Below are 27302 nucleotides of genomic sequence, written 5' to 3' on the forward strand. Positions count from 1 at the left end.
GGAATTAAGAATATATAAATATATGAATTGGATATGTAAATATATGGACGAGATTGGCTTGGTTTAGGCTTGAGCATTTCAAATCATGCAAAAATGTGCACCTTTTGTATCCAGAGAAGAAGAAACACTTAAGGAATAATTACTTAGTGTTAGGAATTACTGTACTAGTATCCTATAAAGGAATTAGGAGTGTCCTATATATGTAAGTAGCCTAAACAATAGTGTTGTAATTGTAAAAACACACACAAAAAAAAAACATGACCTCTTGTTCTCATTGGCACTGTGAACTTTCAACAGACGATGCCAAACTCAAAGGACTTGCAGCACCCAGCAATTTGTCAATGAATCAGACACTTGAAGGCCACAGTGGTAAGTAAAGCGCTATTTATGCCTCTTTCTGGGAGCCAGTGGGACCTCTGAACTCTGTTTGTTGTTTGGTATGACACAGGTGCAGTCCAGGTTGTGACGTGGAATGAGCAGTACCAGAAGCTCACCACGAGTGACCAGAATGGTCTCATTATTGTGTGGATGCTCTACAAAGGTAGGCTACACTGTATAGTCACATTTACTGATAATAATGCATGGGGGGGGGGGGGGGGGTCCATCAGGATGCCTGTGGTCAGAAAGACTGTAGGTGTGTTACACTTGAAGGATATGTCAAGTCAGAGAAACACTTCAGCCATCTTGAAGCCATCTCAGTGTTGTCCATTTCTGTTGACTATTATGACATAATGATATGGTGTGGGACTATGTGATGCTTATAATGATATGGTGTGGGACTATGTGATGCTTATAATGATATGGTGTGGGACTATGTGATGATTATAATGATATGGTGTGGGACTATGTGATGATTATAATGATATGGTGTGGGACTATGTGATGATTATAATGATATGGTGTGGGACTATGTGATGATTATAATGATATGGTGTGGGACTATGTGATGATTATAATGATATGGTGTGGGACTATGTGATGATTATAATGATATGATGTGGGACTATGTGATGATTATAATGATATGGTGTGGGACTATGTGATGATTATAATGATATGGTGTGGGACTATGTGATGTTTATAATGATATGGCGTGGGACTATGTGATGATTATAATGATATGGCGTGGGACTATGTGATGATTATAATGATATGGCGTGGGACTATGTGATGATTATAATGATATGGTGTGGGACTATGTGATGATTATAATGATATGGTGTGGGACTATGTGATGATTATAATGATATGGTGTGGGACTATGTGATGATTATAATGATATGGTGTGGGACTATGTGATGATTATAATGATATGGTGTGGGACTATGTGATGATTATAATGATATGGTGTGGGACTATGTGATGATTATAATGATATGGTGTGGGACTATGTGATGATTATAATGATATGGTGTGGGACTATGTGATGATTATAATGATATGGTGTGGGACTATGTGATGATTATAATGATATGGCGTGGGACTATGTGATGATTATAATGATATGGCGTGGGACTATGTGATGATTATAATGATATGGCGTGGGACTATGTGATGATTATAATGATATGGCGTGGGACTATGTGATGATTATAATGATATGGCGTGGGACTATGTGATGATTATAATGGCGTGGGACTATGTGATGATTATAATGATATGGACGTGGGACTATGTGATGATTATAATGATATGGCGTGGGACTATGTGATGATTATAATGATATGGCGTGGGACTATGTGATGATTATAATGATATGGCGTGGGACTATGTGATGATTATAATGATATGGCGTGGGACTATGTGATGATTATAATGATATGGTGTGGGACTATGTGATGATTATAATGATATGGTGTGGGACTATGTGATGATTATAATGATATGGTGTGGGACTATGTGATGATTATAATGATATGGTGTGGGACTATGTGATGATTATAATGATATGGTGTGGGACTATGTGATGATTATAATGATATGATGTGGGACTATGTGATGATTATAATGATATGGTGTGGGACTATGTGATGATTATAATGATATGGTGTGGGACTATGTGATGATTATAATGATATGGTGTGGGACTATTTTTTTTATTTTTAATTTCACCTTTATTTAACCAGGTAGGCAAGTTGAGAACAAGTTCTCATTTGCAACTGCGACCTGGCCAAGATAAAGCATAGCAGTGTGAACAGACAACACAGAGTTACACATGGAGTAAACAATTAACAAGTCAATAACACAGTAGAAAAAAAGGGGAGTCTATATACATTGTGTGCGAAAGGCATGAGGAGGTAGGCGAATAATTACAATTTTGCAGATTAACACTGGAGTGATACATTATCAGATGGTCATGTACAGGTAGAGATATTGGTGTGCAAAAGAGCAGAAAAGTAAATAAATAAAAACAGTATGGGGATGAGGTAGGTAAAAATGGGTGGGCTATTTACCAATAGACTATGTACAGCTGCAGCGATCGGTAAGCTGCTCAGATAGCAGATGTTTGAAGTTGGTGAGGGAGATAAAAGTCTCCAACTTCAGCGATTTTTGCAATTCGTTCCAGTCACAGGCAGCAGAGAACTGGAATGAAAGGCGGCCAAATGAGGTGTTGGCTTTAGGGATGATCAGTGAGATACACCTGCTGGAGCGCGTGCTACGGATTGGTGTTGCCATCGTGACCAGTGAACTGAGATAAGGTGGAGCTTTACCTAGCATGGACTTGTAGATGACCTGGAGCCAGTGGGTCTGGCGACGAATATGTAGCGAGGGCCAGCCGACTAGAGCATACAAGTCGCAGTGGTGGGTGGTATAAGGTGCTTTAGTGACAAAACGGATGCCACTGTGATAAAATGCATCCAGTTTGCTGAGTAGAGTGTTGGAAGCAATTTTGTAGATGAGATCGCCGAAGTCGAGGATCGGTAGGATTTTTTACTAGGGTAAGTTTTACTAGGGTAAGTTTGGCGGCGTGAGTGAATGAGGCTTTGTTGCGGAATAGAAAGCCGACTCTTGATTTGATTTTCGATTGGAGATGTTTGATATGAGTCTGGAAGGAGAGTTTACAGTCTAGCCAGACACCTAGGTACTTATAGATGTCCACATATTCAAGGTCGGAACCATCCAGGGTGGTGATGCTGGTCAGGCGTGCGGGTGCAGGCAGCGAACGGTTGAAAAGCATGCATTTGGTTTTACTAGCGTTTAAGAGCAGTTGGAGGCCACGGAAGGAGTGTTGTATGGCACTGAAGCTCGTTTGGAGGTTAGATAGCACAGTGTCCAAGGACGGGCCGGAAGTATATAGTATGGTGTCGTCTGCATAGAGGTGGATCAGGGAATCGCCCGCAGCAAGAGCAACATCATTGATATATACAGAGAAAAGAGTCAGCCCGAGGATTGAACCCTGTGGCACCCCCATAGAGACTGCCAGAGGACCGGAAAGCATGCCCTCCGATTTGACACACTGAACTCTATCTGCAAAGTAATTGGTGAACCAGGCAAGGCAGTCATCCGAAAAACCGAGGCTACTGAGTCTGCCGATAAGAGTATGGTGATTGACAGAGTCGAAAGCCTTGGCAAGGTCGATGAAGACTGCTGCACAGTACTGTCTTTTATCGATGGCAGTTATGATATCGTTTAGTACCTTGAGCGTGGCTGAGGTGCACCCGTGACCGGCTCGGAAACCAGATTGCACAGCGTAGAAGGTACGGTGGGATTCGAGATGGTCAGTGACCTGTTTGTTGACTTGGCTTTCGAAGACCTTAGATAGGCAGGGCAGGATGGATATAGGTCTGTAACAGTTTGGGTCCAGGGTGTCTCCCCCTTTGAAGAGGGGGATGACTGCGGCAGCTTTCCAATCCTTGGGGATCTCAGACGATATGAAAGAGAGGTTGAACAGGCTGGTAATAGGGGTTGCGACAATGGCGGCGGATAGTTTCAGAAGTAGAGGGTCCAGATTATCAAGCCCAGCTGATTTGTACGGGTCCAGGTTTTGCAGCTCTTTCAGAACATCTGCTATCTGGATTTGGGTAAAGGAGAACCTGGAGAGGCTTGGGTGAGTAGCTGCGGGGGGGGCTGTTGGCCGAGGTTGGAGTAGCCAGGCGGAAGGCATGGCCAGCCGTTGAGAAATGCTTGTTGAAGTTTTCGATAATCATGGATTTATCGGTGGTGGCCGTGTTACCTAGCCTCAGTGCAGTGGGCAGCTGGGAGGAGGTGCTCTTGTTCTCCATGGACTTCACAGTGTCCCAGGACTTTTTGGAGTTGGAGCTACAGGATGCAAACTTCTGCCTGAAGAAGCTGGCCTTAGCTTTCCTGACTGACTGCGTGTATTGGTTCCTGACTTCCCTGAACAGTTGCATATCGCGGGGACTATTCGATGCTATTGCAGTCCGCCATAGGATGTTTTTGTGCTGGTCGAGGGCAGTCACGTCTGGAGTGAACCAAGGGCTATATCTGTTCTTAGTTCTGCATTTTTTGAACGGAGCATGCTTATCTAAAATGGTGAGGAAGTTACTTTTAAAGAATGACCAGGCATCCTCAACTGACGGGATGAGGTCAATGTCCTTCCAGGATACCTGGTCCAGGTCGATTAGAAAGGCCTGCTCACAGAAGTGTTTTAGGGAGCGTTTGACAGTGATGAGGGGTGGTCGTTTGACTGCGGCTCTGTAGCGGATACAGGCAATGAGGCAGTGATCGCTGAGATCCTGGTTGAAGACAGCGGAGGTGTATTTGGAGGGCCAGTTGGTCAGGATGACGTCTATGAGGGTGCCCTTGTTTACAGATTTAGGGTTGTACCTGGTGGGTTCCTTGATGATTTGTGTGAGATTGAGGGCATCTAGCTTAGATTGTAGGACTGCCGGTGTGTTAAGCATATCCCAGTTTAGGTCACCTAACAGAACAAACTCTGAAGCTAGATGGGGGGGCGATCAATTCACAAATGGTGTCCAGGGCACAGCTGGGAGCTGAGGGGGGTCGGTAGCAGGCGGCAACAGTGAGAGACTTATTTCTGGAGATAGTAATTTAAAAAATTAGTAGTTTGAACTGTTTGGGTATGGACCTGGAAAGTATGACATTACTTTGCAGGCTATCTCTGCAGTAGACTGCAACTCCTCCCCCTTTGGCAGTTCTATCTTGACGGAAGATGTTATAGTTGGGTATGGAAATCTCCGAATTTTTGGTGGCCTTCCTGAGCCAGGATTCAGACACTGCAAGGACATCAGGGTTAGCAGAGTGTGCTAAAGCAGTGAGTAAAACAAACTTAGGGAGGAGGCTTCTGATGTTGACATGCATGAAACCAAGGCTTTTTCGATCACAGAAGTCAACAAATGAGGGTGCCTGGGGACATGCAGGGCCTGGGTTTACCTCCACATCACCCGCGGAACAGAGGAGGAGTAGTATGAGGGTGCGGCTAAAGGCTATCAAAACTGGTCGCCTAGAGCGTTGGGGACAGAGAATAAAAGGAGCAGATTTCTGGGCATGGTAGAATATATTCAGGGCATAATGCGCAGACGGGTATGGTGGGGTGCGGGTACAGTGGAGGTAAACCCAGGCACTGGGTGATGATGAGAGAGGTTGTATCTCTGGACATGCTGGTTGTAATGGGTGAGGTCACCGCATGTGTGGGAGGTGGGACAAAGGAGGTATCAGGGGTATGAAGAGTGGAACTAGGGGCTCCATTGTAAACTAAAACAATGATAACTAACCTGAACAACAGTATACAAGGCATATTGACATTTGAGAGAGACATACAGCGAGGCATACAGTAATCACAGGTGTTGAATTGGGAGAGCTAGCTAAAACAGTAGTTGAGACAACAACAGCTAATCAGCTAGCACAACAACAGCAGGTAAAATGCCGTTGACTAGGCAGGGAGGGTCGGATTAACTACACACAGAGCCTGAGTGCGGCTGGGGCCGACAGATAAAACATAAACAAGCAGAATGGAGTACCGTGATTAATGGACAGTGATGTGATGATTATAATGATATGGTGTGTGAATAGGCTGCTGGTACGAGGAGATGATTAACAACAGGAACAAGTCCGTTGTGAGGAGCATGAGTTGGAATGCAGACGGCCAGAAGATTTGTATTGTTTACGAGGACGGGGCAGTCATTGTTGGATCTGTAGATGGTAAGTGCTCCTCTCTTTAACACGTATGTCTGGACAGTTTGGTTCGTTTTCCCAAACAGAGATTAAGCCTATTCTTGGGCTAAGAAACACTTCCATAAAGAGGATGACCTAAGAATTGTTTTTCTAATTCATGCACTGGGTCCATCGGGTTATTTCAGTTTTAACAGTCAGAACAAGTTGTCATTGGATTGCTGTTGCTTTCTCACACCCATTGTATAATGGTAATGAGAAAAGCATCATGACGAATATGGCACGTGGTTGTTTTATAATGGATGTGTTTGTCTTTTTAGGTAACCGAATCTGGGGGAAAGAGCTCAAGGGAATTCAGCTCGCTCACGTGGCCTGGTCGCCAGATAGCAAGATCCTCCTTTTTGGGATGGCCAATGGGGAAATCCACATCTACGACAATCAGGGAAACTTCATTGTAAGTCTGGTAGCCTTTGAAAAAGATAGCAACACCCCAAAAGTAACGATGGATAGCGCTTTTTGTACACTTAGTAAAGGTGCACGTTTCAATCCTTTTAGAGTGTTTAATGTAACCCCACTTCTGAAGAGTGGATAACATAGTTCTAGGAGACTTAGAGATAATCATTATGTTGCAGATGAAGATGACGGTCAGCTGTCTGCATAACGTGACTGGAGCCATCAGTATCGCAGGGATCCACTGGTACGCAGGGTCAGAGGGCTACGTGGAGCCAGACTGCCCCTGCCTGGCCATCTGCTTCGATAACGGACGGTGTCAGGTCATGCGATACGAGAGTGATGAAAGTGAGTGAATTGGTTAAGAACTTTTGTGCAACAGCACAGTTTAAAAAAAATATGGCAAATAGAAATCAAACTGGATGGACATCAGAAAAAAGATGGGTGAGGTTGAGGGTAGAGGAAGGACAAAATAGAACTATTGTAAAATAGATTGTGTTCATAAAATGTATATAGTATGTATAAGCTGGAAGTAGAAGCCTGGGTGTTGTTGTTCATTAGTTTGTTCCAATGGGTAGAAGGGTGGTTAAGTTAGTGGAAAATAATAAAGGAAAATATAATAAATAAGTTAAAAAATATATATTTATGTGTGTATGTACAGTTGAAATCGGAAGTTTACATACACTTAGGTTGGAGTCATTAAAACTTGTTTTTCAACCACTCCACAAATTTCTTGTTAACAAACTATAGTGTTGGCAAGTCAGTTATGGCATCTACTTTGTGCATGACACAAGTCATTTTTCCAACAATTGTTTCACTTCTAATTCACTGTATCACAATTCCAGTGGGTCAGAAGTTAACATACACTAAGTTGACTGTGCCTTTAAACAGCTTAGAAAATGATGTCATGGCTTTAGAAGCTTCTGATAGGCTAATTGACATCATTTGAGTCAATTGGAGGTTTACCTGTGGATGTATTTCAAGGCCTACCTTCAAACTCTGTGCCTCTTTGCTTGACATCATGGGGAAGTCAGCCAAGACCTAAAAAATAATAATTGTAGACCTCCACAAGTCTGGTTCATCACTGGGAGCAATTTCCAAACGCCTGAAGGTACCATGTTCATCTGTACAAACAATAGTACACAAGTATAAACACCATGGGACCACACAGCCATCATACCGCTCAGGAAGGAGACGCGTTCTGTCTCCTAAAGATGAACGTGCTTTGCTGCGACAATTGTAAATCAATCCCAGAACAACTCCAAACGACCTTGTGAAGATGCTGGAGAAAACAGGTTCAAAAGGATCTTGGTACAAAAGTATTGATATCCAAAAATATAACTATTTGGCCATATTGACCATCGTTATGTTTGGAGGAAAAAGGGGGAGGCTTGCAACCCGAAGAACACCATCCCAACCGTGAAGCACGGGAGTGGCAGCATCATGTTGTGGGGGTGCTTTGCTGCAGGAGGGACTGGTGCACTTCACAAAATAGATAGCATCATGAGAAAGGAAAAGTATGTGGCTATATTAAAGCAACATCTCAAGACTTCAGTCAGGAAGTTAAAACTTGGTCGCAAATGGGTCTTCCAAATTAACAATGACCCCAAGCATACTTCCAAAGTTGTGGCAAAATGGCGTAAGGACAAGACCTCAATCCTGTAGAAAATGTGTGGGCAGAACTGAAAATGGGGAGGGGGTGGAATGGGGAGTTAGAAAGGGGAATGGGGAGGGGTGGAATGGGGAGTTAGAAAGGGAAATGGGGAGGGGGTGGAATGGGGAGTTAGAAAGGGGAATGGGGAGGGGTGGAATGGGGAGTTAGAAAGGGGGAGGGGTGGAATGGGGAGTTAGAAAGGGGAATGGGTAGGGGTGGAATGGGGAGTTAGAAAGGGGAATGGGGAGGGGTGGAATGGGGAGTTAGAAAGGGGAACGGGGAGGGGGTGGAATGGGGAGTTAGAAAGGGGAATGGGGAGGGGTGGAATGGGGAGTTAGAAAGGGGAATGGGGAGGGGTGGAATGGGGAGTTAGAAAGGGGAATGGGGAGGGGTGGAATGGGGAGTTAGAAAGGGGAATGGGGAGGGGTGGAATGGGGAGTTAGAAAGGGGAATGGGGAGGGGGTGGAATGGGGAGTTAGAAAGGGGAATGGGGAGGGGTGGAATGGGGAGTTAAAGGGGAATGGGGAGGGGTGGAATGGGGAGTTAGAAAGGGGGAGGGGTGGAATGCAGAGTTAGAAAGGGGGAGGGGGAATGGGAAGTTAGAAAGGGGGACGGGGTGGAATGGGGAGTTCGAAAGGGGGAGGGGGTGGAATGGGGAGTTAGAAAGGCGTGAAGGGAATATTGAGGGGGTGGAATGGGGAGTTAGAAAGGGGGAGGGGTGGAATGGGGAGTTAGAAAGGGGAATGGGGAGGGGTGGAATGGAATGGGGAGTTAGAAAGGGAAATGGGGAGGGGGTGGAATGGGGAGTTAGAAAGGGGGAGGGGGTGGAATGGGGAGTTAAAGGGGGGGTGGAATGGGGAGGTAGAAAGGGGAATGGGGAGGGAGTGGAATGGGGAGTTAGAAAGGGAAATGGGGAGGGGGTGGAATAGGGAGTTAGAAAGGGGGAGGGGGTGGAATGGGGAGTTAAAAAGGGGAATGGGGAGGGGTGGAATGGGGAGTTAGAAAGGGGAATGGGGAGGGGTGGAATTGAGAGTTAGAAAGGGGGAGGGGGAATGGGAATGGGAAGTTAGAAAGGGGGAGGCGGTGGAATGGGGAGTTCGAAAGGGGTAGGGGTGGAATGGGGAGTTAGAAAGGCGTGAGGGGAATATTGAGGGGGTGGAATGGGGAGTTAAAAAGGGGGGAGGGGGTGGAATGGGGAGTTAAAAAGGGGGAGGGGGTGGAATGGGGAGTTAGAAAGGGGAATGGGGAGGGGTGGAATGGAATGGGGAGTTAGAAAGGGAAATGGGGAGGGGGTGGAATGGGGAGTTAGAAGGGGGAGGGGTGGAATGGGGAGTTTGAAAGGGGAATGGGGAGGGGTGGAATGCGGAGTTAGAAAGGGGGAGGGGGAATGGGAATGGGAAGTTAGAAAGGGGAGGCGGTGGAATGGGGAGTTCGAAAGGGGTAGGGGGTGGAATGGGGAGTTAGAAAGGCGTGAGGGGAATATTGAGGGGGTGGAATGGGGAGTTAAAAAGGGGGAGGGGGTGGAATGGGGAGTTAAAAAGGGGAGGGGGTGGAATGGGGAGTTAGAAAGGGGAATGGGGAGGGGTGGAATGGAATGGGGAGTTAGAAAGGGAAATGGGGAGGGGGTGGAATGGGGAGTTAGAAAGGGGGAGGGGGTGGAATGGGGAGTTAGAAAGGGGAATTGTGAGGGGTGGAATGGGGAGTTAGAAAGGGGAATGGGGAGTTAGAAAGGGGAATGGGGAGGGGTGGAATGGGGAGTTAGAAAGGGGAGGGGTGGAATGCGGAGTTAGAAAGGGGAATGGGAAGTTAGAAAGGGGAGGGGGAATGGGAAGTTAGAAAGGGGAGGGGGGAATGGGAAGTTAGAAAGGGGGAGGGGGAATGGGAAGTTAGAAAGGGGAGGGGGAATGGGAAGTTAGAAAGGGGGGAATGGGAAGTTAGAAAGGGGAGGGGGTGGAATGGGGAGTTCGAAAGGGGGAGGGGGTGGAATGGGGAGTTCGAAAGGGGAGGGTGGAATGGGGAGTTAGAAAGGGGGAGGGGTGGAATGGGGAGTTAGAAAGGGGGAGGGGTGGAATGGGGAGTTAGAAAGGGGGAGGGTGGAATGGGGAGTTAGAAAGGGGGAGGGGTGGAATGGGGAGTTAAAGGGGAATGGGGAGGGGTGGAATGGGGAGTTAGAAAGGGGAATGGGGAGGGGTGGAATGGGGAGTTAGAAAGGGGAATGGGGAGGGGTGGAATGGGGAGTTAGAAAGGGGAATGGGGAGGGGGTGGAATGGGGAGTTAGAAAGTGGAATGGGGAGGGGTGGAATGGGGAGTTAAAGAGGAATGGGGAGGGGTGGAATGGGGAGTTGGAAAGGGGGAGGGGTGGAATGCAGAGTTAGAAAGGGGGAGGGGGGAATGGGAAGTTAGAAAGGGGGACGGGGTGGAATGGGGAGTTCGAAAGGGGGAGGGGGTGGAATGGGGAGTTAGAAAGGGGAATGGGGAGGAATGGAATGGGGAGTTAGAAAGGGAAATGGGGAGGGGGTGGAATGGGGAGTTAGAAAGGGGGAGGGGGTGGAATGGGGAGTTAAAAAGGGGGAGGGGTGGAATGGGGAGGTAGAAAGGCGTGAGGGGAATATTGAGGGGTGGAATGGGGAGTTAGAAAGGGGGAGGGGGTGGAATGGGGAGTTAAAAAGGGGGAGGGGGTGGAATGGGGAGTTAAAAAGGGGGAGGGGGTGGAATGGGGAGTTAGAAAGGGGAATGGGGAGGGGTGGAATGGAATGGGGAGTTAGAAAGGGAAATGGGGAGGGGGTGGAATGGGGAGTTAGAAAGGGGGAGGGGGTGGAATGGGGAGTTAGAAAGGGGGAGGGGGTGGAATGGGGAGTTAGAAAGGGGAATGGGGAGGAATGGAATGGGGAGTTAGAAAGGGAAATGGGGAGGGGGTGGAATGGGGAGTTAGAAAGGGGGAGGCGGTGGAATGGGGAGTTAAAAAGGGGTAGGGGGTGGAATGGGGAGTTAGAAAGGCGTGAGGGGAATATTGAGGGGTGGAATGGGGAGTTAGAAAGGGGGAGGGGGTGGAATGGGGAGTTAGAAAGGGGGAGGGGGTGGAATGGGGAGTTAGAAAGGGGGAGGGGGTGGAATGGGGAGTTAAAAAGGGGGAGGGGGTGGAATGGGGAGTTAGAAAGGGGAATGGGGAGGGGTGGAATGGAATGGGGAGTTAGAAAGGGAAATGGGGAGGGGGTGGAATGGGGAGTTAGAAAGGGGGAGGGGGTGGAATGGGGAGTTAGAAAGGGGAATTGGGAGGAGTGGAATGGGGAGTTAGAAAGGGGAATGGGGAGTTAGAAAGGGGAATGGGGAGGGGGTGGAATGGGGAGTTAGAAAGGGGAATGGGGAGGGGTGGAATGGGGAGTTAGAAAGGGGAATGGGGAGGGGGTGGAATGGGGAGTTAGAAAGGGGAATGGGGAGGGGGTGGAATGGGGAGTTAGAAAGGGGGAGGGGTGGAATGCGGAGTTAGAAAGGGGAATGGGAAGTTAGAAAGGGGGAGGGGGAATGGGAAGTTAGAAAGGGGAGGGGGAATGGGAAGTTAGAAAGGGGAGGGGGGAATGGGAAGTTAGAAAGGGGGGAATGGGAAGTTAGAAAGGGGGGAATGGGAAGTTAGGGGGAATGGGAAGGAAAGGGGAGGGGTGGAATGGGGAGTTCGAAAGGGGAGGGGGTGGAATGGGGAGTTCGAAGGGGGAGGGGGTGGAATGGGGAGTTAGAAAGGCGTGAGGGGAATATTGAGGGGGTGGAATGGGGAGTTAGAAAGGGGGAGGGGGTGGAATGGGGAGTTAGAAAGGGGAGGGGTGGAATGGGGAGTTAGAAAGGGGGAGGGGTGGAATGGGGAGTTAGAAAGGGGGAGGGGTGGAATGGGGAGTTAGAAAGGGGAATGGGGATGGGGTGGAATGGGGAGTTAGAAAGGAGAATGGGGAGGGGTGGAATGGGGAGTTAGAAAGGGGAATGGGGATGGGGTGGAATGGGGAGTTAGAAAGGAGAATGGGGAGGGGGTGGAATGGGGAGTTAGAAAGGGGAATGGAGGGGGTGGAATGGGGAGTTAGAAAGGGGAATGGGGAGGGGTGGAATGGGGAGTTAGAAAGGGGAATGGGGAGTTAGAAAGGGGAATGGGGAGGGTTGGAATGGGGAGTTAGAAAGGGGAATGGGGAGTTAGAAAGGGGAATGGGGAGGGTTGGAATGGGGAGTTAGAAAGGGGAATGGGTGGAATGGGGAGTTAGAAAGGGGAATGGGGAGGGGTGGGATATGGAGTTAGAAAGGGGAATGGGGAGTTAGAAAGGGGAATGGGGAGGGGGTGGAATGGGGAGTTAGAAAGGGGAATGGGGAGGGGGTGGAATTGAGAGTTAGAAAGGGGAATGGGGAGGGGTGGGATGGGGAATTAGAAAGGGGAATGGGGAGGAGTGGGATGGGGAGTTAGAAAGGGGAATGGGGAGGGGGGTGGACTGGGGATTTAGAAAGGGGAATGGGGAGTTTGAAAGGGGTGAGGGGAATATTGAGGGTGTGGAATGCAGAGTTAGAAAGGGGAATGGGAAGGGGGTGGAATGGGGAGTTAGAAATGGGGATGGGGTGGAATGGGGAGTTAGAAAGGGGAATGGGGAGGGGTGGAATGGGGAGTTAGAAAGGGGAATGGGGAGTTAGAAAGGGGAATGGGGAGGGGTGAAATGGGGAGTTGGGGAGGGGTGGAATGGGGAGTTAGAAAGGGGAATGGGGAGGGGTGGAATGGGGAGTTAGAAAGGGGAATGGGGAGGGAGTGGAATGGGGAGTTAGAAAGGGGAATGGGGAGGGGGTGGAATGCAGAGTTAGAAAGGGGAATGGGAAGGGGGTGGAATGGGGAGTTAGAAAGGGAATGGGAAGGGGGTGGAATGGGGAGTTAGAAAGGGGAATGGGAAGGGGGTGGAATGCAGAGTTAGAAAGGGGAATGGGGAGGGGGTGGAATGCAGAGTTAGAAAGGGGAATGGGAAGGGGTGGAATGGGGAGTTAGAAAGGGGAATGGGAAGGGGGTGGAATGGGGAGTTAGAAAGGGGAATGGGAAGGGGGTGGAATGGGGAGTTAGAAAGGGGAATGGGAAGGGGGTGGAATGGGGAGTTAGAAAGGGGAATGGGGAGGGGGTGGAATGCAGAGTTAGAAAGGGGAATGGGAAGGGGTGGAATGGGAAGGGGGTGGAATGGGAAGGGGTGGAATGGGGAGTTAGAAAGGGGAATGGGAAGGGGTGGAATGGGAAGGGGGTGGAATGGAGAGTTAGAAAGGGGAATGGGAAGGGGGTGGAATGGGGAGGGGTGGAATGGGGAGTTAGAAAGGGGAATGGGAAGGGGGTGGAATGGAGAGTTAGAAAGGGGAATGGGAAGGGGTGGAATGGGGAGGGGTGGAATGGGGAGTTAGAAAGGGGAATGGGAAGGGGGTGGAATGGGGAGTTAGAAAGGGGAATGGGGAGGGGTGGAATGGGGAGTTAGAAAGGGGAATGGGAAGGGGTGGAATGGGGAGTTAGAAAGGGGAATGGGGAGGAGTGGGATGGGGAGTTAGAAAGGGGAATGGGGAGGGGGTGGACTGGGGATTTAGAAAGGGGAATGGGGAGTTTGAAAGGGGTGAGGGGAATATTGAGGGTGTGGAATGCAGAGTTAGAAAGGGGAATGGGAAGGGGGTGGAATGGGGAGTTAGAAATGGGGATGGGGTGGAATGGGGAGTTAGAAAGGGGAATGGGGAGGGGTGGAATGGGGAGTTAGAAAGGGGAATGGGGAGTTAGAAAGGGAATGGGGAGGGGTGAAATGGGGAGTTGGGGAGGGGTGGAATGGGGAGTTAGAAAGGGGAATGGGGAGGGGTGGAATGGGGAGTTAGAAAGGGGAATGGGGAGGGAGTGGAATGGGGAGTTAGAAAGGGGAATGGGGAGGGGTGGAATGCAGAGTTAGAAAGGGGAATGGGAAGGGGGTGGAATGGGGAGTTAGAAAGGGGAATGGGAAGGGGTGGAATGGGGAGTTAGAAAGGGGAATGGGAAGGGGGTGGAATGCAGAGTTAGAAAGGGGAATGGGGAGGGGGTGGAATGCAGAGTTAGAAAGGGGAATGGGAAGGGGGTGGAATGGGGAGTTAGAAAGGGGAATGGGAAGGGGTGGAATGGGGAGTTAGAAAGGGGAATGGGAAGGGGGTGGAATGGGGAGTTAGAAAGGGGAATGGGAAGGGGGTGGAATGGGGAGTTAGAAAGGGGAATGGGAAGGGGGTGGAATGGGGAGTTAGAAAGGGGAATGGGAAGGGGTGGAATGGGGAGTTAGAAAGGGGAATGGGAAGGGGGTGGAATGGGAAGGGGTGGAATGGGAAGGGGGTGGAATGGGGAGTTAGAAAGGGGAATGGGAAGGGGGTGGAATGGGAAGGGGGTGGAATGGAGAGTTAGAAAGGGGAATGGGAAGGGGGTGGAATGGGGAGGGTGGAATGGGGAGTTAGAAAGGGGAATGGGAAGGGGGTGGAATGGAGAGTTAGAAAGGGGAATGGGAAGGGGGTGGAATGGGGAGTTAGAAAGGGGAATGGGAAGGGGGTGGAATGGGGAGTTAGAAAGGGGAATGGGAAGGGGGTGGAATGGGGAGTTAGAAAGGGGAATGGGGAGGAGTGGGATGGGGAGTTAGAAAGGGGAATGGGGAGGGGGTGGACTGGGGATTTAGAAAGGGGAATGGGGAGTTTGAAAGGGGTGAGGGAATATTGAGGGTGTGGAATGCAGAGTTAGAAAGGGGAATGGGAAGGGGTGGAATGGGGAGTTAGAAATGGGGATGGGGTGGAATGGGGAGTTAGAAAGGGGAATGGGGAGGGGTGGAATGGGGAGGGGTGGAATGGGGAGTTAGAAAGGGGAATGGGAAGGGGTGGAATGGAGAGTTAGAAAGGGGAATGGGAAGGGGGTGGAATGGGGAGGGGTGGAATGGGGAGTTAGAAAGGGGAATGGGAAGGGGGTGGAATGGGGAGTTAGAAAGGGGAATGGGGAGGGTGGAATGGGGAGTTAGAAAGGGGAATGGGAAGGGGGTGGAATGGGGAGTTAGAAAGGGGAATGGGGAGGAGTGGGATGGGGAGTTAGAAAGGGGAATGGGGAGGGGGTGGAATGCAGAGTTAGAAAGGGGAATGGGAAGGGGGTGGAATGGGAAGGGGTGGAATGGGAAGGGGGTGGAATGGGGAGTTAGAAAGGGGAATGGGAAGGGGGTGGAATGGGAAGGGGGTGGAATGGAGAGTTAGAAAGGGGAATGGGAAGGGGGTGGAATGGGGAGCGAGCTGAATGCGGCAGGAGCAAATGGAGCTTTGTAGAGATTGCAGAATCCTTGACAGTCAATTGTCGGCTGTAATGACTTATTGACAAATTATGCCAGAACCTCAATGTCTAAACTGTAAAAGAGATATTTACATGTTTTCATTTTAACATCATTCCAATCAGTTTTGCCTGCTGGGTGGAAACCCCTGGCTAAGTTGGTTACATTTGAGTAAGTTTGGGGAAATATCGTGATAATGACAATGAAGTTCCTTGCTCCACCGTCAATTCCCCTTCCTTGTAAACCCTTTCTCCTGACCATCTCCAGGCCCAGTGTTCATAGACACACAGATGAACGTGGCCAGTATCCAGTGGAACCAGTGTGGCAGCGTGCTGGCTGTGGCAGGCTCCCTCAGGGGCATGGAGAAAGAGGTCAACGTGGTGCAGTTCTACACCCCATTCGGAGAGGTGAGAGAGCCAGGACATCCCAGACGCCAACCTCTCATAGCATAGCTTTCAGATGTTCCCTGGCAATGTGGAAAATTGCAGGCAAACATGACTTGTTTTTAGTTTAAGTCAACCGGCTTTCTGAGGTAGACTGAATGATACTAACCCCCCAAAAATTTAGTTTGTGTAAATAAAAAGTTATTTAATAAGTTGTATGAATACAAAGTTGTGGCAGATCGGCATTGATGTCAAAAGGATTCTATGTGACTCCAGTTGCGTAGATCTCCAGTTAGGATTCGGCCTCTTCAGAGTACACAATATTGTCATTAGGCTATATGGCATTTGACCAAAGCAATTTTTACTCCCTTTTGCATAGCATTTGCGAACTTTGAAGGTACCTGGCAAGCAGATGACAGAGGTTGCTTGGGAAGGGGGAGGACTGAGGATTGGACTGGCTGTTGACTCCTACATTTACTTTGCCAACATAAGGCCCGATTACAAGGTAAAACAATCATCTGGGGAATAATCGGCTCTGCTTGAAGGTAACAGGGTTTCTTGTACTTTGGTTAAATTCTCTGTGTTTAAAAACTGTTAACACAAGCCGTTTGTAAGTGTAGATGAATTAAAATGATTTTAGTGTGAGAGGTAGGCCATTTAGGATCTTATAAAATCTGCGATGCAGACGGAATCACGGAATACAGACATTAAAACAGAATTCAACAGTTAAAACAGTTTGATGCTTTGAACACATTGTGTGGCTGTTTAAAACATTTATTAAACTTATTGCAACATTTGATTTAAGTTTCTCACAATACATGAACAGAATGCATCGGTTGATTTAGTATTTGATACCATTGAGGAAGCAACGTCATGCCATGAGAATGCTATCTAACGATAATGTCTTCTGGTAGATGGAAAGGCTTTCCTGAAAAACTTCTCAATTAAATGTTAACCACAAAAAAAAAAGCCTTCTTGTCAGAATCATATCATGATTATATGCATCAATCCGGTAGCCATTTACAGGAACACCTCTAGCCAAACACAACAGTCTACACACAGAATGATAGAGAAACGCCCTTACACCACACAGACGGAAGAAATGGGAAATATTGTATTAGGTTTAGCTTTTTAAGCCAATAGTTGCTAACCAGGGGTGGGATAATGTCAATGTTGTGTTGATTAGATAGTAGCTGAGAGCTTGAGGAGTCTTGATACTTTTGAGATGTATTTATGACAGTTTGCGGTAGAACAAGTGAAAATTGCATGCACTTTCAGAATTGTTTGGGGAGCTGCTCATAGGTGGTCTGCGAGCTACTGGTAGCTATCGACCTGTTAGAGACCCCTGAGTTAAAGATACTAACAAAATGAACACTAGCAGAGATGACACAGCTCTGTTGTAACCAGTACTTACTGTACCTACTGTAGTATTCTTTTAAAAATGCTTTCTGTCCAGTAGCAGTGCATGGGTACAATCACTGGGGAAGTCAAGCCATATTGCAACCCGTGATGTGATAATTGTGTTGTTTGCTCTGTAACCCGTTCGTTAATACGCCATCGTGATATACAGCGGAGTCAATCACCACCTTCCGGAGACACCTGAAACCTGAAACCCCACCTCTTTAAGGAATACCTAGGATAGGATAAGTAATCCTTCTCACCCCCCCCTTTAAGATTTAGATGCACTATTGTAAGGTGACTGTTCCACTGGATGTCATAAGGTGAATGCACCAATTTGTAAGTCGCTCTGGATAAGAGCGTCTGCTAAATGACTTAAATGTAAATATACAATAAGGCGGAATAAATCCGATACAATACATTTGTTTCATCACAAAACCGTAGAGTCCGGTGAAGTCCACAAAGCAACTATAGCATTTAACAAATAGTTGCATTACCTGCAGCATGGGCAAGCAAGTTAATGTTCCCGTTAAACAGCTGATTTACAACCCCAGAGAGTTATTGCAAGTCAGCACAAAGACAACAGGAGCACTACCTCCAGCACCGTTTCAACTTCAAACATTATTAAGTTTTTTAATCCTTTATTTAACCTTTATTTAACTAGGAAAGTCAGTTAAGAACAAATTCTTATTTACAATGACGGCCTACCGGGGAACAGTGGATTAACTGCCTTGTTCAGGGGCAGAACGACAGATTTTTACCTTGTCTGCTCGGTTACCTTTCGGTTACTGGCCCAATGCTATAACCACTAGGCTACCTGCTGCCCCAGGTTAAAGAGTGACTGCCTTTAGAAAGCAACGAATCCCTTTGAAAATGGGCTATGTGGCATCGATATGAGTCAGGAAAAAGTTATTCTAGTTGACAAAATTGACTACAGAGTGTAAATAGGATAATTTAGGTCATAAAGTCAGTCTCGTCTAAACTCACCTGACTCTGTCGTACAGTACTACACGCTTTTACTTTTGGTTGTGATAGGCTCCCTGGATAAAATGCCTCCTAGCCTAGCTTCCTCTCATGGGAAACAATGAACCAGCTAAGTTAACTAGCTAGTTAACGTGGGTCTACTAGGCTACATATTGAACTTCAATCGTCTCAGGCTGGTGGCACAATATATTCATTTATAGTTAGATCAGAATCACCTTTGTAATCATTGGCCTGTATGGAGAATTAAGTCCAAATCGCCATCTCCGTACATGGTTTAGGAAAGGGACGATTTAGCTAGCTAGCTACTGCAGGACATCAACACAAGCACACCAGAAACAATTACGTTTGGCTTTTCATGTGATTTGGTTGGTGTAGTGGTTAAATTGTCCAATACAATTTCCATTCTGATCCTTTAGCCACAATGGAGAGTGGTGAAATGTTTGTCTTGACGCAGACATATCCAATGTCCAGAGTTTGATTCAAGTTGAAAATAATAATACATCTATTTGTTGTTCTTCTGGATGAAAAACATTTATAGAATTCTACCAAAACATATTCTGAAACTAAAGAAACAAACAGCATGGTAAACATGGTGTTGTATGGTCCAAAGACTGTGCTGCCATTCCAGTCACTCCCAGTAGGCCTTGGAGCAGGTAACTGTATTCTCCATTGGCCAGAAGAGGGGGAACACAGACTTGACAGGGGATCAATGGCAAACACACAAACAACAGGAATGCATCATGAATTTATGATCACAATATGATCTATTTGGCTCCTACAGTTGGTGTGACTCCAAATCCAAAATGGCCTCCCTCGGGGGTGTTTTGCAGCACCAGGACTAACCACAGTTGAGCTAATAGGCTAATTGTTTATTTATTTCAATGTTAAGGGAGGTCAAATGCTTTCTGGCATCAATCAAATGTGACGATGGCAACATGTCATGTTCTTTTTGTCCAGACAGCATCAGATTCATGGTCTACACATACTGAGACAGAGAGGTGCGGTTTCACTGTCCAGACAGCATCAGATTCATGGTCTACACATACTGAGACAGACAGCATCAGATACATGGTCTACACATACTGAGACAGAGAGGTGCTGTTTCACTGTCCAGACAGCATCAGATTCATGGTCTACACATACTGAGACAGACAGCATCAGATACATGGTCTACACATACTGAGACGGAGAGGTGCTGTTTCAATGTCCAGACAGCATCAGATACATGGTCTACACATACTGAGACAGAGAGGTGCTGTTTCACTGTCCAGACAGCATCAGATACATGGTCTACACATACTGAGACAGAGAAGTGCTATTTCAATGTCCAGACAGCATCAGATACATGGTCTACTCATACTGAGACAGAGAGGTGCTGTTTCACTGTCCAGACAGCATCAGATTCATGGTCTACACATACTGAGACAGAGAGGTGCTGTTTCACTGTCCAGACAGCATCAGATACATGGTCTACACATACTGAGACAGCATCAGATACATGGTCTACACATACTGAGACAGAGAGGTGCTGTTTCACTGTCCAGACAGCATCAGATTCATGGTCTACACATACTGAGACAGAGAGGTGCTGTTTCACTGTCCAGACAGCATCAGATACATGGTCTACACATACTGAGACAGAGAGGTGCTGTTTCAATGTCCAGACAGCATCAGATACATGGTCTACACATACTGAGACAGAGAGGTGCTGTTTCAATGTCCAGATAGCATCAGATACATGGTCTACACATACTGAGACAGCATCAGATACATGGTCTACACATACTGAGACAGAGAGGTGCTGTTTCACTGTCCAGACAGCATCAGATACATGGTCTACACATACTGAGACAGAGAGGTGCTGTTTCAATGTCCAGACAGCATCAGATACATGGTCTACACATACTGAGACAGAGAGGTGCTGTTTCAATGTCCAGACAGCATCAGATACATGGTCTACACATACTGAGACAGAGAGGTGCTGTTTCACTGTCCAGACAGCATCAGATACATGGTCTACACATACTGAGACAGAGAGGTGCTGTTTCAATGTCCAGACAGCATCAGATACATGGTCTACTCATACTGAGACAGAGAGGTGCTGTTTCACTGTCCAGACAGCATCAGATACATGGTCTACACATACTGAGACAGAGAGGTGCTGTTTCACTGTCCAGACAGCATCAGATACATGGTCTACACATACTGAGACAGAGAGGTGCTGTTTCACTGTCCAGACAGCATCAGATACATGGTCTACACATACTGAGACGGAGAGGTGCTGTTTCACTGTCCAGACAGCATCAGATACATGGTCTACACATACTGAGACAGAGAGGTGCTGTTTCACTGTCCAGACAGCATCAGATACATGGTCTACACATACTGAGACAGAGAGGTGCTGTTTCACTGTCCAGACAGCATCAGATACATGGTCTACACATACTGAGACGGAGAGGTGCTGTTTCACTGTCCAGACAGCATCAGATACATGGTCTACACATACTGAGACAGAGAGGTGCTGTTTCACTGTCCAGACAGCATCAGATACATGGTCTACACATACTGAGACAGAGAGGTGCTGTTTCCTTCTCTTGTATGATTCCTACTGTGAGATACTGTAAATTCAGCAAAGTAATGAAAACACAGAAAGACGAAAGATCATTTAAAAAATATATATATATTTGTTTTATTGGTCAAGTATTTGGGGAAAGCCTAGCTTCCATTGGCATTCATGAATACACACTACTGATTTACTCTCCATCTCATCTCTCTCTGTCTCTGTTTCTATGTCTCAACAGTGGGGCTACTGCTCCAACACAGTGGTGTATGCCTATACCAAGCCTGACCGGCTGGAGTACTGTGTGGTGTTCTGGGACACCAAGAACAACGAGAAGTTTGTCAAGTACGTCAAGAGCCTCATGTCCATCACCACGTCCGGAGACTTCTGCATCCTGGCCACCAAGGCAGATGACACACACCCACAGGTACACACACTGTCTGGTACACACGCACTGGTACAGGTACACACACTGGTACACACACCGTCTGGTACACATGCACTGGTACAGGTACACACACAGAAGTACGTACACTGGTACACACACTAGTACTGGTACACACACACACAACCAGGTACACCCACAGGTACACACACTGGAACACACACTGGTACACACACACACACTGTCTGACACACACACACACACACACACACACACACACACACACACACACACACACACACACACACACACACACACACACACACACACACACACACACACACACACACACACACACACACACACACACACACACACACACACACACACACACACACACACACAGGTACACACACACTGGTACATACACAGGTACACACTGTACAGGGCTCCCGAGTGGCACAGTGGTCTAAGGCACTGCATCTCAGTGCCAGAGGCGTCACTACAGACACCCTGGTTCGAATCCAGGCTGTATCACAACCGGCCGTGATTGGGAGTCCCATAAGGCGGCGCACAATTGGTCCAGCGTCGTCTGGGTTTGGCCGGAGTAGACCATCATTGTAAATAAGAATTATTTTCTTAATTGACTTGCCTTGTTAACATAAAAGTTACACATACTCATCTACACACACCGACACAGGCAGAAGGACTGGCAGCCTCGCTGGGTCGCTAGACACAAACTTACAACTATGTTGAATGGAATCAAGACGACATTTACAAAGGGAGTAGTTGTTGATATAGGAGAGGCCTAATACTTGACTTGAATGACCCGTCATAATGAACTTGGCTTGACCAAACATCCACATTATTATGTTCAAAGCATCAAACCGTTTAACAGTTCCAAGTAAAGTGTTACTCAAATCTGACAAGCAGTAAGAGAAAGTAGAACTTGGAAGTACTGTAAGAAACAACTTGTAGCTTGATCAGTCTCATGTCAGTATCTCTCTGCGTGTCATGCCTTCTCTTGTTTTCAAATTCATTGCCACAAAGGAGGATGCTGACGTAGAGTCGGGAAATAATGCCATGGTAACGTACACCCTCTAAATATAACCCTGTGTGGTAATGTAAATCCCTCTAAATATAACCCTGTGTGGTAATGTACACCCTCTAAATATGACCCTGTGTGGTAATGTAAATCCCTCTACATATAACCCTGTGTGGTAATGTAAATCCCTCTAAATATGACCCTGTGTGGTAATGTAAATCCCTCTAAATATAACCCTGTGTGGTAATGTAAATCCATCTAAATATAACCCTGTGTGGTAATGTAAATCCCTCTAAATATGACATTGTGTGGTAATGTAAATCCCTCTAAATATGACCCTGTGTGGTAATGTAAATCCCTCTAAATATAACCCTGTGTGGTAATGTAAATCCCTCTAAATATAACCCTGGATGGTAATGTAAATCCCTCTAAATATGACCCTGTATGTCAATGTCCACCCTCTAAATATAACCCTGGATGGTAATGTAAATCCCTCTATACATGACCCTGTGTGGTAATGTAAATCCCTCTAAATATAACCATGGATGGTAATGTAAATCCCTCTATACATGACCCTGTGTGGTAATGTAAATCCCTCTAAATATAACCATGGATGGTAATGTAAATCCCTCTATACATGACCCTGTGTGGTAATGTAAATCCCTCTAAATATAACCCTGTGTGGTAATGTAAATCCATCTAAATATAACCCTGGATGGTAATGTAAATCCCTCTATACATGACCCTGTGTGGTAATGTAAATCCATCTAAATATAACCCTGGATGGTAATGTAAATCCCTCTAAATATGACCCTGTGTGGTAATGTAAATCCCTCTAAATATAACCCTGTGTGGTAATGTACACCCTCTAAATATGACCCTGTGTGGTAATGTAAATCCCTCTAAATATGACCCTGTGTGGTAATGTAAATCCATCTAAATATAACCCTGTGTGGTAATGTAAATCCATCTAAATATAACCCTGTGTGGTAATGTAAATCCATCTAAATATAACCCTGTGTGGCAATGTAAATCCATCTAAATATAACCCTGGATGGTAATGTAAATCCCTCTAAATATAACCCTGGTAATGTACACCCTCTAAATATAACTCTGGATGGTAATGTACACCCTCTAAATATAACCATGGATGGTAATGTAAATCCCTCTAAATATAACCCTGGTAATGTACACCCTCTAAATATAACCCTGTGTGGTAATGTAAATCCCTCTAAATATAACCCTGTGTGGTAATGTAAATCCCTCTAAATATGACATTGTGTGGTAATGTAAATCCCTCTAAATATGACCCTGTGTGGTAATGTAAATCCCTCTAAATATAACCCTGTGTGGTAATGTAAATCCCTCTAAATATAACCCTGGATGGTAATGTAAATCCCTCTAAATATGACCCTGTATGTCAATGTCCATCCTCTAAATATAACCCTGGATGGTAATGTAAATCCCTCTATACATGACCCTGTGTGGTAATGTAAATCCCTCTAAATATAACCATGGATGGTAATGTAAATCCCTCTATACATGACCCTGTGTGGTAATGTAAATCCCTCTAAATATAACCATGGATGGTAATGTAAATCCCTCTATACATGACCCTGTGTGGTAATGTAAATCCCTCTAAATATAACCCTGTGTGGTAATGTACACCCTCTAAATATGACCCTGGGTGGTAATGTAAATCCCTCTAAATATGACCCTGTGTGGTAATGTAAATCCCTCTAAATATAACCCTGAGTGGTAATGTACACCCTCTAAATATGACCCTGGGTGGTAATGTAAATCCCTCTAAATATGACCCTGTGTGGTAATGTAAATCCATCTAAATATAACCCTGTGTGGCAATGTAAATCCATCTAAATATAACCCTGGATGGTAATGTAAATCCCTCTAAATATAACCCTGGTAATGTACACCCTCTAAATATAACTCTGGATGGTAATGTACACCCTCTAAATATGACCCTGTGTGGTAATGTACACCTTCTAAATATAACCCTGGATGGTAATGTAAATCCCTCTAAATATAACCCTGGATGGTAATGTAAATCCCTCTAAATATGACCCTGTGTGGTAATGTACACCCTCTAAATATAACCCTGTGTGGTAATGTAAATCCCTCTAAATATGACCCTGTGTGGTAATGTAAATCCCTCTAAATATGACCCTGTGTGGTAATGTAAATCCCTCTAAATATGAACCTGTGTGGTAATGTAAATCCCTCTAAATATAACCCTGGATGGTAATGTAAATCCCTCTAAATATTACCATGTATGGTAAAATACACCCTCTGAATTTGACCATATATGTTGGAGGTGATTGAGTTTTGACTGACTGTTGAAGAAATGAATGACTATGTCTTGTTTTCCAGTATGTGCTGGTTCTCTGTAACTCCATTGGGACCCCACTGGATTCAAAATACATTGACATTGGTGAGTGATTTTTAGAAAGATGAGAGAATATTATGTTTAAAGCAGGTTTTAATAAACTGGAACAGTGTGTTGTTTCACAATGTATCAACGATAGTTTCATTCAATTTCCCTAATAATACTTCAAAAGTGTAGATGTCAGAAATGTCATGAAGTGCACATCAGTGGAGAAAACACCTTGCCGTTTTGGACAATGTGAATACTTTAAACACTTTGGCAGGTTTTGTACCAGATTCCTCTGGAATGAGAAAGCCCGGCACTTCCTACCGCTGATCTGTCACCCAGTTTCAAAGAGCTGCTGTCTCGTCTGGGGTTCTACCCGCCAACAATCCTTCCCTTTCATGGGCTTGTTCATGACATACACCCTGAAGATTCCCCCCATCTATAGGTCTCCTACACATTCTGTAATATTCCTTCTGCCCACGTTGCAAGCCAAGTCTGTGCTACTGGCCAAACGTTTACCCAAGACCATAGCGCAGGCAGTTCAAAGTCTGTCACCTGAGAGGGCTGGGAGAGCCTCAAAGAGATCCAAGTGTCAGAGCATGCTGAATCAACAGTAAAGAATGTATACTTCCTCTTTGTGGTGAATCTTCCTCACTGTGACCTGAGGAGACCTCTTCGTGGGCCTGGAGCGTTGCATTGAAAGAATGTGCCTGTCACTATTTTTGTTTCTGGAAATTATAATGTTTATTTATATAAATTGTTTATTTAGTCAGAATATTATTTTAGCTGTGAAGTTTTTCACTGATTTTTATGAATGATATAATTACATTTTTGGTTTCTGTTGCTACGTTTAGCTCCGGTGTGTCCCACTGAACACGACCCTTGGTTACAGATTTTGATTGAATTTAGGATCCTTAGTTTACTGAAATAACCTTGGACCATGTCACCTCGGACAGATCCTCTGTTCGTGACCATGACTAAGACCCATGTGATCGCTGCGTCCAAGGAGGCTTTCTACACCTGGCAGTACCGCGTGGCCAAGAAACTAACTGCCATGGAGATCAACCAGGTGTCCAGGACCAGGAAGGAAGGTAGGGAGAGGTGAGTGCTGCCGGTACCGGGCCTGTTCAGAGGATAGAATAGGGAATCATGTCAACTCTATTCATTCCGTTTCTATCCAGAAAGTTCAGGTGGCAAGGTTCAGGCACCTTGCACAAGAGCAACAAACCAGATTAAAGATCTTCTGTCATTGATGAGAAAATATCCAGAATGAAACCAAATAAATTGAACGGAATCACCCCTCGACATGACGTTATTCTAAACTGTTGATTTGGCCCGTGGCACTAATATCATGAAACGAGCGAGTTTTGCAGATTTTTAAGGGGGTCAGAAGATGTTTAAGATTAAAACCAATCAATAAAATGTATTTATAAAGCCCTTCGTACATCAGCTGATGTCACAAAATGCTATTACAGAAACCCAGCCTAAAACCCCAAACAGCATGCAATGCAGGTGGAGAAAATCACTTTATTTGTGAATTGTACAACCAAAATTGGACTTCTGCTTAATCCCAACCCCTCTAAGAAAGACACATACAGTGACTTGCGAACATATTCACCCCCCTTGGCATTTTTCCTATTTTGTTGCTTTACAACCTGGAATTAAAATATATATTTTTAGGGGTTTGTATCATTTGATTTACACAACATGATTTACACAAAAGTTTGGCACATCTAGCCACTGAGATTTTTGCGCATTCTTCAAGGCAAAACTGCTCTAGCTCCTTCAAGTTGGATGGGTTCCACTGGTGTACAACAATCTTTAAGTTATACCACAGATTCTCAATTTGATTGAGGTCTGGGCTTTGACTAGGCCTATCAAAATATTTTAAATTTTCCCCTTAAACTACTCGAATGATGCTTTAGCAGTGTGCTAGGGACATTGTCCTGCTGGAAGGTGAACCGTCTCTGTCTCAAATCTCTGGAAGACTGAAACAGGTTTCCCTCAAGATTTTCCATGTATTTAGTGCCATTCATCATTCCTTCAATCCTGACCAGTTTCCCAGTCCCTGTCGATGGAAAAACATCCCCATAACTTGTTGCTGCCACCACCATGCTTCACTGTGGGATAGTGTTCTCGGGGTGAGGAGGTGTTGATTTTGCGCCAGCCATAGCGTTTTCATTGATGGCCAAAAAGCTACATTTTGATCTCACGTGACCAGAGTACCTTGTTTGGGGTGTCTCCCACATGCCTTTCGGTGAACACCAAATGTGTTTGCTTATTTTTTTCTTTAAGCAATGGCTTTTTTTCTGGCCACTCTTCTGTAAAGCCCAGCTCTGTGGAGTGTACTGTTTAAAGTGGTCCTATGGACATATACTCCAATCTCCGCTGTGGAGCTTTGCAGTTCCTTCAGGGTTATCTTTGGTCTCTTTGTTGCCTCTCTGATTAACGCTCTCCTTGCCTGGTCTGTGAGTTTTGGTGGGCAGGTTTGTTGTGGTGCCATATTCTTTCAATTTTTTAATAATGGATTTAATGGTGCTCCGTGGGATGTTCAACGTTTTTGATATTTTTTTATATCCCAACCCTGGTCTGTACTTCTCCACAACTTTGTCCCTGACCGGTTTGGAGAGCTCCTTGGTCTTCATGGTGCCGCTTGCTTGGTGGTG

General features: G+C 46.0%; 1 protein-coding gene across 3 annotated transcripts in view; it reads left to right on the forward strand.

The window, feature by feature from the left end:
• wdr35 (WD repeat domain 35) overlaps positions 1-27302 on the forward strand; it is a 56572-nt gene that overhangs the window by 1732 nt on the left and 27538 nt on the right. For 2 of the 3 annotated variants that reach the window (XM_046309064.1, XM_046309066.1), the window contains exons 3-13: positions 298-369; positions 449-541; positions 5995-6123; positions 6414-6547; positions 6726-6891; positions 15760-15899; positions 16255-16380; positions 21059-21244; positions 22253-22288; positions 24636-24696; positions 25593-25737. In XM_046309064.1, the coding sequence (XP_046165020.1) occupies positions 298-369; positions 449-541; positions 5995-6123; positions 6414-6547; positions 6726-6891; positions 15760-15899; positions 16255-16380; positions 21059-21244; positions 22253-22288; positions 24636-24696; positions 25593-25737 (1288 nt within the window). The remainder of the gene's footprint in view (positions 1-297; positions 370-448; positions 542-5994; positions 6124-6413; positions 6548-6725; positions 6892-15759; positions 15900-16254; positions 16381-21058; positions 21245-22252; positions 22289-24635; positions 24697-25592; positions 25738-27302) is intronic. The other variant, XM_046309065.1, reaches the window with a different exon arrangement.

This window comes from Oncorhynchus gorbuscha, linkage group LG17 (assembly GCF_021184085.1).
Source record: "Oncorhynchus gorbuscha isolate QuinsamMale2020 ecotype Even-year linkage group LG17, OgorEven_v1.0, whole genome shotgun sequence".
Classification (NCBI taxonomy): domain Eukaryota; kingdom Metazoa; phylum Chordata; class Actinopteri; order Salmoniformes; family Salmonidae; genus Oncorhynchus; species Oncorhynchus gorbuscha.